We start from the raw sequence: 13,106 nt of genomic DNA, 5'->3' as shown, positions 1-13,106 counted from the left end.
TATAATAACTAACACAGGTTGGAGTAAAATGTACAGTCTTACTAATATGTACTAAGGTACAATTATTAATATTTGACGTATTTAAATTAACTTGTAGGATATTTGTTAGAAAAATGTGATTTTATGAAAATAGGTACCACGAAACTGAGGACAACAAGTAATATAGAATAGGGGTCATCATTATATAATCTTATGCAACTTCGAATGTACAAAAAATCGGATTACGGAAATATCCAACGGTAATACTCAGTGTTTAAGTAAAATGATGATAGCAAATGTTAAATTTTTGTATAAATTCGTTTTATACTAGTGGATTTTTATTCTCAGACTAAGTAGTTATCACAATCTGAGTGAAAACAACGTTGAGTATAAGCTCGAGTAAATCAGTTCAAAATTCCAGCAGTTGCTTGAGGTCAGCTCGAAAAAGTGTACAGTCTTTGATATATTTGACACGCAACAATACATATTTATATAGCCAATAGTTTTATATCATCCGAAATTATTGAGGTTTTGTTAATGTAAGATTTGCTGTGTTTAAATTGAGATCAAAATGGGACAAATACTGACTAACGATGGTTAATAAATAATAAAATTATAGTTAACATTTGAATAATACCTTAAATGGTGATCCAGGAATGTGTTTTTCAGCAAACTGAATGCTCACATCGTAATCACCAGATTCTGTAGGCGTATATTCAACCGAACATGAACCATCACGATTGTCTTTGCACGTCATTTTGGCCTCAGACGGTCCTTCGATGGCCAAACCTAAGCTTCCAGTGCCAGCACCTATATAATTACAAAAATATTATGTTTAAGTTTTTCAAAAGCAATTTTTACACAGTTACATTACGTATTCTCGTATCGGTTATATCAGTAAGTTGACATAGAGACTAACTATATCATTCCTAATCATTTTAATATTTTCGTTTTAAGATGTAATTTATTACTTTAGTTATATTTTTAAAGAGTTATGTAATTAAATTACATTTTTATCATAATATACATGATTAAATAGCAATAATATAATATATTAATAGTGAAATAAAATTCAAGCAAAATGACAAATACATTTTTAATACAAACAATAATGTATTGCTTTTGTGAGCACGGATTATTTTTCTACTTCATACTTTAATATAGTATAATATTGGTAACAAATAAAATGCGAAATAATTAATATATATTTAAGCCGTTTAAGGTTCAAATAATAAACATTTTAAAATATCGATTTGCTTAAACTTTTGTCAATAGTATGTGTAAATGTGTAATAACATTAATGTACGTAAGATTTACAATTAAAAAAAATATTAGATAACTCTAATAAAGTATTGAATTATAGAAAATATTATAATACAATATGGCAATAATTTTAATTATCACAAATTAAACTATTTAATTTAAACAATATTTGGAACAATAACTTATATTATTTTCAAGATGGTGCATAATAGTTAATTTTAATATTATTGAAAAAAACTATGAATCAGTCAATTTGTCCGATATTTTTTAGAATAAGTGTTTAAGCTCTAATACAAATTTAATGCATTTTTATATAATTTCGATATTACGCAACAACCTATGGCCTTAACAGTATATTTGCATGATTTAAATTAAAATTTGTATTTTAAAGGCGATAGGATTTCTGATTTGAAAACAATCAAAAAAATCCTAAACGAATCACCTTTTGTTTCGACGGTAAAAGCGTTGACTTTGTTGATTATTCCTTTAGTCAGACCAGGTCCGAACGCTCTGCACTTGCTGGCGTCAGTACCTCGTTTCACGTTCACGGAAAACGGTGAGCCAACTATGGGCACGCCATCGTAATAAATGTCAATGGTATGTGGTCCTATAAAATTGAAAACAAATTTAAACGTATTATTGTATAACATGATCAAAGATTAAGAGTTAAGACGAAAATAATACCTTCTTCGAACGGGGTGTAACTGATTTTGTATGTTCCGTCGCTTTGAGGCGTTATGAACGTTTCGGTCCGGCTGCCAGATGGATTAGTAACTGTACACGTAACAACTCCTTGGCCGTACTTGGCGACGGCTCGTGAATCCACGGAGAAGTCAGTCGGCGATCCCAAAAATACGCCTAAATTAAATTTAAAAAAAAAATAATAAATTACTGATTTTTGCGATTCAACTAAAATCCATCAAAAACGAGTAAGTACTACAAAATCAAACAAAAAGTCAAAATCAACTATAATGATACACAGAGTGTACTCTGTATTGCTATAGCAAGTTATTAAACAGCATAAAAAAATAACACAATAATCTATTAGATCAATTAACTACGGAAAGGTCTAAGCTGAAAAAATAGTAATAATTACATTTATTTTATACGCGGCTTAGGTACATTTCACTCACACTGGAATATAATAATAATACACCGTATTTATGGTTAATGTGGCAGTAGGTATAGTAGCAGTAAGTAGAATAGCATCAGTAATGTAGTTACGTTTTCGATGTTTCCGAATCTACTTATGATGTTAATGGTCACGAGATTTTGCTTTTCAAAGCATCGATGTATTGTATACAGTAGAACGTATGTACAACGATAATACAGACAAATAGTAACACATTTTAACAAACTGTAGTAAACGATTAATAAAAAAAAAAAAAATACATGTTAATAATTGTTTATTTGTCAGCCTGGCGTATTCATTATATTATAAGCTTTAAAGTCAAAAAACTGGTCGCAAATCAAAACCAAAAAAAACCGCACAACACGCGAACACGCTCGGCACACACATCGCGGACACACGGTAACACGCTTGGAACACTGCGGTTAGCGACGACGACTTGTGGTACGTGTTTACCGTTGGCCAGCAGACCGTTGCCGGACGCCTTAACGTTGTTGGGCGGACGCGGCGCATCGCCGGCCGCCCGGCCACCGACCAGCGCGTTGAACGGCGACCCTGGAATCGGGTGGTCGTCGAACGTGATGTTTATGACGTAGTGGCCGGCCTCGACGGGCATGTACGCCACCGAGCACGTGCCGTCCCCGTTGTCCCGGCAATTGATGGCCGCTTCGCACGGGCCCTCGACAGTCACGCCCAGGCCGCCCTGGCCGGCGCGCTTCGTGTCGATGGTAAACTCGGCGGGTCGGTTGACCGGACCGCCGGCCAGCCCGGGCCCGCGGGCCGTCACCTTGGTCGGGTCGCTGGCCCGCGTGCACGTCATCCGGTACTGGCGGCCCGCCGGTTCGCCGCCCAGCGTCACGCTCAGTCGGTACTCGCCCACCTCGGTCGGCGTGAAGTTGACCACGTAACCGTCGACTACGGGCACCACGTGCGCCGTTACCGAACCACCGGACGGGCTGGTGATCACCACCGCGAATTCCGCACGACCCGCTTCCCGCGTTATCACCCGAAACTGCTGAAGACTGTTGACCGGCGCCACTGCGTGGTCACCCGAAGACGAATAATAGTAATAATAATAATAATAATAATAATAATTAGCTCAATAAGTTTTTTAAGACTATTAATTATAGTTCAGTTTTAACTTAAACTGGGTTATGTATTATATAGTTTTATTGTATAGTGAGGTTTGAATTGGGTAGGTTAGATAATCACCTAACCAATTGGGCAGGATCGATATTTTATGGACAATTATTTGGGCAGCGGTATGTATATGTTAGTTTATGTTAATCCCAAATGAAATCCAGAAATAGTACAATCAATTTTTGGACAATACAAAATTTATTATTTACAACACTTATAAATAATACCTTTTTGCGATTATTATTTTTTATCCATAAAAAAATAATTTATACAAAATAAGGTATATTTAAATGTACGTAGTTTGTATTAAAAATAAATTAACTTATTTGTCAATTTCCTGCCTTGTAATTAAGGCTTTTACGTGTATGACATAATGAAACACAAGTTTCAGACGTATACAGGTGTAATTATTTTTTCAAATTTTAAAAGTCATTATACAATATTAACATTCAATATTTTTTTTCACCGTGACATTCACGTGTTGATTATATATTTTATAGTTTTAATATAAGCAAATATATGACAAAAGTCCGGATTTGTATACTAAAAAGTAGAAGGTATGCAGCTAATATTCTCTAAGAAAACCTACGAAATATACTTTTCTTGTATTGTATAAAAATAAATTAGTGTTTTACCCACAATTACAATATACGATACACTATTTTAACGAAATTAAATACCCCTGAAATGTACTCAAATATGCTAAAAATATTTTTTCTCGTGACCTCTGTGTCGGAGCCGGTTTTTTATTCAGGGGCAAAAAACCAGACAATTTCTAGTTACATGGGACGGCAGCCATAGAATAATCTGTATAAATGAATAAAATCAAACCATTTTAATGATAAAAAATGTAGTTACAAGAGAAACGATCACTGATTTGTCCAAAATTAAAATTATTATTATTTTATTTTAGGTTATTATATTAATTCGCCCATTTTATGTAGAAATATTCTAGTCCTTTCAATAAAACTCAATTAAATCTACATTTATGCTGACATTGTAAATTTATAATAAGTAATCACATTTAACTATTTAAGTATAAAATATTAATTAGGAACCTTTTGAATATGATCTAACATAGAAAATTATAAGTTGAATTTAAATTTACGTAGAGGCAAAAAATCTAATTAGGTAAATCACAGTTAAATTAATAAAATATTATACCGATGAATTATGCTAGTAAATTAAAATTTACTTATTAACTCGTAATCATCATTTTCCCAGCTTTGTGTTTTTATGTATTTTCCCATTGCACATGAACATATATCATGACACTTGCACCAAATTGACAATACATATTATTAATATAGTAAAAAAGCAGAAATAAATAGGTACCTATCATATAGAGATCATTAAGTAATAAACGCTATAACGCTAGATTTTAAACAAATGTATCGATAAAAATCTCTTAATAATACATTATAAAATCACTCTACGTTTGAAATAACTTACGCGTTTCGAGACCATCCACTTTTACTTTGGACAAGTCTACCGGAGATTGTACATTGATCTTGATTGGGCAATCAGGCACCTTCACTCCACCATAAGTGCAATTCAAATTATGAACACCTGAAGTGGTCGGGACATAGTCAATAAGGAACGAACCGTCTTCGTTGTCGTTGACTTGCAATGGCACGTTGACTCCTTTTTCGTTGACAAGATTTACGTTCAATTCGCCTAAGAAATTGATAAACTCACATCAATTATAATTTGCATTTACTGTATTATATTATTGTACAATACGACGTTCTCATTATGGGTTTTGACTGTTTTGAGTATACATTTTACAACTTATGAATATTGTTAGGTAAACATATTTGCATAATTCCATTAAAATATATCAGCAGGCAGTGGCTAAAATTTTGAGGTGCTATAGCCGCCACCTGATATTACATGAAAAGTAACCCATGGGGGCGTTGCCCCACACCCCTATATATTCACTTAAAATATAACACATACAAAAAAAAAAAATACTAATTTACTCAAGTTTCTATTTTCTCTTATTTTTGTTACCTAATAAATATTTTCATATTAATACCCCCCCCTCTTGTTGTGCTTATGTCAGCTAGTACAAAACTTTCATTCATGGTTCAATAATAAGAACAAATTATGTTATATGCAAAGGTATTTAAACAAAAACATGGTTGTTATAAATTATATTGACTTAAGTTGCTTCGTTGGAAGTTTTCTCATCGTTAATATGCACACAGTTTATTTGATTGTATTTTTAATTATTTATAAAAACAAATGTTCGCAGAGATTAATGTGAAAAATGTTTTACCGAGCCAGGGTCGTCGACTTTGGTATAAGCGTGTAGTAAATTTGCTTGAACATAATTAATGTTTTATTTAAAAAAAAATTTATATTATTTTTAGTAATCTAAAATTGCATCACGACTGCTCCATAATAACATTCTAAAGATTATTAATGTTATCTTACAAGGTTCTAGAATCTCAAATATTATTATGTGATGTCTATTTCGAACTAAAACGGTACAACAATAGATACCAGTTTCCACAATGTTGCATAATCGTTGTTTTCAATTTGAAAATAAAGCACATTATTATATTATATTACAAATATGTTGCATAAGACTCTGTAGAGCTTAGTTGTCAGTTACATTAATATTTATCAGTAGAATTGTTTTTTACTACCATTGTAATTTCTTTAATTTAACCATATATTATAATACCTACCAATATAATATTTATAAAATTCTTTAGACAACATTCTTTTTTTTTTAATAATCCAGACGCTTAGATAAATGAATGACATAAACTAATAATTATCGTTATCATGAAATTGTTTTTTTTATGGCCTAATTTTTAATGAATAATAATATCATCTGTTTCATCAGATAAGTTACAAGTAAAAAATTAAAAATACTGTATGAATTTGTTAATTTGATTTTAGTCGGTTCCAAATAACATTTTGAATGAAATGTTTAAGAAGGCATTGCATAGTATAATAATATGGATTGCGTCATTATAACAATGTAAAGAAGTGAAGTCCCAAGTAAAATTCAATCGCGTATTGTGTAAAATAATAATATATTATTATGATCTCTACGCAAATTTACCAATTCCGGCATTCGAACAATCGATGGTAAAATGATTGGGTTTATTGGTCTTGACGCCGGATTCGATACCGGGTCCAAATATTTGTACTTTGTTCGCGTTCAATGGCTGTGACACGAAAACGCGGAATGGACTTTGTGGTACAGCAACGCCTCCGTAACTCACCTATATAGAAACAGTACAAAACATGAGCGATAGTTATTTTTTTTAGCGTGGAACAATTGTGCCTAAAACAATTTTTTTGTTTAAGATCAGTGTACCAATGCGCTTAAATCCAAATTTACCTACTTTCAAATATAAAAATATTGTTGTTCGATCTAATTTCATAAACATAAATTTTACACACTAATACGCTTATATGAAAATTAAAAACTTATTAATTAATTTATTTATTTATTACTGGTTTGAGTGACTGGTTATAATATATATTTTGTAACAGTATCGGGAAATGTATGAAACGTTATTATTATTACGCACATTTAAATCACGTAAGTAAAGTCAATTGTTAAATGTGAAGAAAAATAATTATTTATTTATATTATATTATGTATTAATACTCACAAAATAATCGGTAAGTGTATTCATTTATTATATAATTATTATACTAACTAATAAGTTTTACTCAGGTATTGTAAAATGTTTTTAGCGCAATCGATATATTAAAATATAATTTTAAGCGTAATTAGTAAACTGCCATTTTACTTTATTAATAGATTAGACATCATTTTTTTGATAAAGTATGTTGTTATTTTTATGATTTACCTGTAGCGTGTGTTTACCAATCGCTTTCGGAACGTACTTGCACGAAAATGTGCCGTCTCTGTTGTCTTTCAAAATGGGTTCTACAAAGTTGCCACTTGAATCGATGACCTGTAAAATCAAAGTTTAAAAGTGTTGCATCGAACAAAATATTAACTATTTTTACTTTTTAAATATGATTGCATACAATTTTCTAATTTATATTTGAATATTTTTTTAATGATTATATGTACTATTGTAGCGATCAGCATATCATAGCAATCATATAGTAACTTTATATATAAATAACAACACGAAGGGGATTGTAGAAAAAGGAAATAATAATTTATAAGTTAATTTTAAAGCATAAATCATTAACTACATTTGATTTAATATTTCTTATTTTGTACATAATCTTTCCTCGCAAGTAGTAGTATAAACTGTGGATGACAAATTTGTCAGGTGTATGGGTTAATAAGTGTATTACAGCGATAAACCAAATTAAAGAAAAGCTAAATAAAAACATCATCGCAACTGACTTTATTATCACATGTAGTATACTCGTAATATATTTAAATATTAAAAATAATAATATATTGAACAGGTATTTTTTTTTCTAGAATTTATTACCTTTACGTCAAGTGGAGCTACCCCAGCCTTTTTCGTATCTATGACAAATTCGGCCGGTTTTCCTTGTATGACACCATTTGGTTGCAGTCCACTACCGTAACAGTTCACCTGTACACGTTATCAATATATTAGAAATTTATAATAACATAATAATTATCAATAATAATTGTTGTCTTACTTTGTCAGGATAGAAATCCGTACTAGGTACAATGTTTGCCATGTAGGGCGACTTCGGTATGTCCTCGTTATCGCATAATATATGCACGGCGTACTCTCCTGGCGCCATCGGATAATACCTGACATCCGCCGATCCGTCGCCATTGTCCTGACAATCAATTTTCGCCTTTGATGGTCCTTCAATACTGAATCCTGAAATGCAATATTTTTCATTACAAAATGAACAGGTAATATGTCAGTTATAAATTGTTAATACATACTACATAGTGTATTAGTAATATTTAATAACATAGAAGTCACGTTATTGGATCTAATAGTCTGTTTGTTGTTTTTATTTATTCAAGACAACAATATTTCAAATTCAAGTATTTATAGTGACATCGATATTGTATTGTTATATTATAAAGTAATTGGGAAATAAGTGTATTCAAATTTAACCCGTTACTAAGTAATGTGCCAACAATGAACTCAGAAATAGTAAATTAAAAGAAAAATATAAGTATATACGTCTATTCAAAAACTGTACATTTTATAAAAAGTAATAAATTGAAATCATCTACCGCTTATGACTAATACCCAATTACATTATAGAATTTGTAACATGTTATTTTTATCACATGTTTTTCAATAATATTGCATAGATTTGTGATATGTAGCAATTTTCTTATAGAAATAATCAGTGGAGCGCCAAAAAAATAATTTAGTTATTTGCCTATTATAAATTATGATGCCAATTTAGTTAAGCATCCACAAAATACTCAATTGCACTATACAATAATATAACTTTAACACTGTTGATAGCCCGTATCTGGAGGTTTGATATAGCCATTATAAACGTATATATTATTTATTATTTCTTACACAATCATTAACATTTTTAAATTTAATTAATTATAAATTTTAATTTAAATAATAACAAAAACGCAAAAATAAAAATACAAATTTTGAAAATTAAACTGACGAGTTATAGATATTCTTTTGGATAATATTATTAAATATAATATAGGATCTTAGCTAATTTTAATTTATTCTCTAAGACCTCGTCTCAAACTTTTTTTGGGAAAGTGTTGTGCACCACTACAAAAGCACCTTTACTGATTTTTTTACTTGCCTAGCGAACCAGTTTCTCCGTTGGTTTCGACTGTGAACATCGCTGGGTGCGAAACTACGCCATCAGTAAGTCCAGGACCATAAGCACGAATCAAAGTCTCCTTGAACGGGTTTACGTGAACTTCGAACGGTGCTTTTGGAATTTCCACTCCTCCAAAGGTCACCATAACCACATGCCGTCCAACTTTTCTTGGATAGTATGTAGCTTCATACGTGTGCGCGTCGAGTTTTTTCATGTTTACAGGTTCTTTGACTCCACCTACGCATAAATCAATTATTTTGTTTATTAGCTACACTCTCTTTGTCTAAGTTTATTACAATAATAATAAGAATCTAGAAAAAATGTATTGTTTATGTTACGGGTAATTTCTGTTTAGAAAAGTAAACATTCCTAGATTAAATTCAAAAGCAAAATCATATTTTAATTATTTTGGTCCAAATTATTCTAGTATTATTAACTTTATTTTGTTTTTTGCATAATGTCTCTTTTTTTGTTATTTTTACACAAATTTCACGAATATTTCACCAATTTTAGGTATTAAGCGAAGTATTGAATGTATTATTTTTAAAACGATGTTTATTTTTATTTTTATAACTGTCGAAATTTATGACAATAAACTCTTTCAAAACTTTAATGCTGGACTTTAAACTGAAATATCCTCAATAATTTTCAATATAACCAGAAAAAAAACTGAAAATTTTTAAACAAAACTAGTATTTAACATTTAATATATTTGATGTAACTCAAAAACAAATAACTTTTGATACTAACAATTTTCACTAAATGTTTATATTAAATTTACTAAGGATGGTAATTTAATTTTGTATTTTAAAAATGTAAGGTTCTTATATGCTATTTATTTAAAGCTTTCAATTTTTTTTCGTTTTTTTTCCTATAAATGTTAAAAATAATGGGTAAAAGTGCTTGAAAAATTAGTACAAGATGTTTTATAAGTTATTATTATTGTCACTTATAAATATTAAAGTCACGATTTTTATTTATAAGAATTTGAACTTTAAATATTGACGAAATTAATTAAAATTACACAATTTGTAAATAATTTTGTAGTTAAAAATATATTAAATATTTAATTTTCATATATAAGCATTGTTGAAAATTTAACACAAGATTTATCATAAGTATTTTATATAGTATAACCAATAAATATTGTAACAACTTTTTTTACATGTAGATATTTGTTAAAATTTATACAAAATTGAATATAGAAATGAAGATTAATTGTATGCAATTTTACCACAAATCTATTATTGTTTTACAGCTATCTGGTTTTAATTTATAAGTTAATAACAATTGTATATGATTTAAATATATTACACTATTATAATAATTAATTATTATAATAGAATAAAAAATACATTGTTTTTGGCAAAAATGTATCGTATTACTAATAATGAAATCTACCGTATTACTTATAGTAAAATAAATCACTTATTTTAATAACTATACCATTTATACTATTAAATATACCCAGTAATATAGCCATATAGGTTGACAGAATTTCTTCGATCAGAATAGTTTTTTTTATGCAATAATTTTGATTAAAATTATTTTTATCATCGAAAATTTAACATTTCATAGAGTTACTTAATGATGAAGTAAATATAACAACACTTAATACACAGCAAATATTTGCTATTAATTTTCTCATTTTATTTTATATTTTGTAATTTTTTTTTAGAAATCAATACTTTTTAATAATTTATTTTGCAAAAATTCAAATGCTGGCAATAACTAACATTTATTATTTTCCAGTTGATAATTAAAAATAATTTAATACGAAAGTAATATTGATCTCATATTTGGCAGATTATTATGTGGACTTAACCTGAAATTAGGAATTAACGTAATATAAACACTGATAAAGTTTTTACCCGGTCCGATTACGTTCACTTCGGGAACGCCTTCGCCTGCTCCGTCTGTGACTATTTTGAATTTAGCTTCATCTTGGACTCTAAGGCCATGCGGTTGTATACCACGCCCAAAGGCCCTTACGCGTTTAGCATCCGATGCTATACAAAAATTCATACAAATATTTAAATCAAATTGAAAAATAATAATATTTCCTAATGTGTTATTCCATACCATTCGATACGCCGACAGCGAATGGACTCAGCGGGATAGGTTGATTTGCGAAGAAAACATTAACAGAGTGCACTCCTTGAACGACCGGCGTGTAATCGCAAATATACACTCCGTTAGGTTCTTTCTTGAGTTTCACCGGTATCGTATTCTCTCTGCCAGCAGGATCGAGAATTATCACCTCAGGAACACCTTTTCCGGCATCTTAAAAAACACGATGTTTAAATTTTAACGATCTTAATATAATAAATAATTTAAAAAATAAGTATATTTACCTTTTGTATGAATTTCGAAATAAGTAGGTCTGCTCGTGAATACACCTTCAGGCTGTATACCAGGCCCGAATACATTAACTTTGTTTGGATCACCAGCCGATGCATCCACATTAACTTGATACGGAGATTTCGGAGTCGGGACACCGGAAAAGTTCACATGTACTTTATGCGGTCCTTCGACAACCGGCTTGTACGTAGCTGTGTAAGTTTGACTTCGGTCATTGTTGAAAACCAGATCAACCTTAAAAATATATTCAATTATGAATAATCACAATTTGAGTGGTGATGAGGTGCTTACCGGTTCAGCTTTTCCTTTGGGATTTTCCACAGTAACATTGACTGTGCCTTTGCCAGCGGAAAACGTTTCGACGGTGAAATTCGTTTTGGCTCCCACAACTGGTCCGGTGGGTTCAATTCCGGGACCATACACACGAACGCTAAACGGAAATAAAGATAATATTATACATTCAGAATATTTGAACTTTAAAAACGCCTTTTTACTAAATCGAAATAAAATACAATAATATTTATACCGGCTTGGGTTGGTTTTCGATCTAATCGGTGCTCCTTGTTTCAACTTTGCGTTCGGATACTGAGATAGATAGGTCATCATAGATTGCTCGTCCATGTTAGGACTGACCAATTCTTCAGGTTTGATAAGCTACAAAAATAGTTTATTAACGATTTTTGAAACGTTCGTTCAAACGTCATTGTGACAAATTACTTGTTTTATGTTAAGCCAATCGTCAGCCAAGCCCATAGCTTCTGATGCATTCTTAAGTGCGTTGTCGGATTTCCAATCCTGCCAGTCCGGACACAATCCTATACATTTATAATAATAATTAAAAGTTGAAAGGCCATTGAATATTTTTTTTGCAAAATAATGACGTTGTCTTATCAAAATTACCCGGAGCCACAGCGTCGACCAAAGCACCGACGGCCTTTCCGTCATTCCAATCTGTAGTGAAATTCGAAATCGGTATATCCGGTACCTTACTCTGGATCCAGTTCAGCAACCTAAACGACACGTATATTTTAGTATTATAATATATTTCTTTGCGTCTACAATAAAAAAAATAAAATTCGTCGATTCGTCGTTACATGTATACATATTATGTATCCTTTGTTAGATTTAATCATAGCTACAGTATCCCAGATATTATAATGCCCCAGGTACCGCTTACACGAAAAACGCATTAAATCCGTTAATTTTTTTTTTTTATTCATTTCATTTCGTCCAGTGCATTTTAACGTTTAAAGCGTCTACAAACGATAACAGGGTTTGAGTTTATATTTATTTAGTCGAAGCAGACAACAATGCTTTAATCCTTTCATCTTTTCGTATACTCAAAACACCACCCTTCGACTGTACGCGTTCTTATTCGTCTGGTATCTGTACACTACCTATCTACTTAACATTCCACACCGTCTGCACCCTTAACTCTATAACAGTTAGGGCATAATACATGCATCTTGACATGTAAAAA

The 13,106-nt window shown here is 30.8% G+C and overlaps 1 protein-coding gene across 3 annotated transcripts in view; it reads right to left on the bottom strand.

The window, feature by feature from the left end:
* LOC132924466 (filamin-A) overlaps positions 1–13,106 on the bottom strand; it is a 108,250-nt gene that overhangs the window by 41,776 nt on the left and 53,368 nt on the right. For 2 of the 3 annotated variants that reach the window (XM_060988802.1, XM_060988800.1), the window contains 17 exons: positions 12,527–12,636; positions 12,344–12,441; positions 12,153–12,280; positions 11,918–12,056; positions 11,620–11,860; positions 11,348–11,548; positions 11,137–11,274; positions 9,245–9,502; positions 8,135–8,325; positions 7,957–8,064; positions 7,351–7,458; positions 6,591–6,753; positions 4,964–5,188; positions 2,828–3,409; positions 1,927–2,100; positions 1,685–1,849; positions 617–789 (listed from right to left, as the gene is read on the bottom strand). In XM_060988802.1, the coding sequence (XP_060844785.1) occupies positions 617–789; positions 1,685–1,849; positions 1,927–2,100; positions 2,828–3,409; positions 4,964–5,188; positions 6,591–6,753; positions 7,351–7,458; positions 7,957–8,064; positions 8,135–8,325; positions 9,245–9,502; positions 11,137–11,274; positions 11,348–11,548; positions 11,620–11,860; positions 11,918–12,056; positions 12,153–12,280; positions 12,344–12,441; positions 12,527–12,636 (3,202 nt within the window). The remainder of the gene's footprint in view (positions 1–616; positions 790–1,684; positions 1,850–1,926; positions 2,101–2,827; positions 3,410–4,963; positions 5,189–6,590; positions 6,754–7,350; positions 7,459–7,956; positions 8,065–8,134; positions 8,326–9,244; positions 9,503–11,136; positions 11,275–11,347; positions 11,549–11,619; positions 11,861–11,917; positions 12,057–12,152; positions 12,281–12,343; positions 12,442–12,526; positions 12,637–13,106) is intronic. The other variant, XM_060988803.1, reaches the window with a different exon arrangement.

The sequence above is a fragment of the Rhopalosiphum padi genome, chromosome 3 (assembly GCF_020882245.1).
Source record: "Rhopalosiphum padi isolate XX-2018 chromosome 3, ASM2088224v1, whole genome shotgun sequence".
NCBI lineage: Eukaryota > Metazoa > Arthropoda > Insecta > Hemiptera > Aphididae > Rhopalosiphum > Rhopalosiphum padi.
This window is presented reverse-complemented; position numbering and strand designations above follow the sequence as displayed.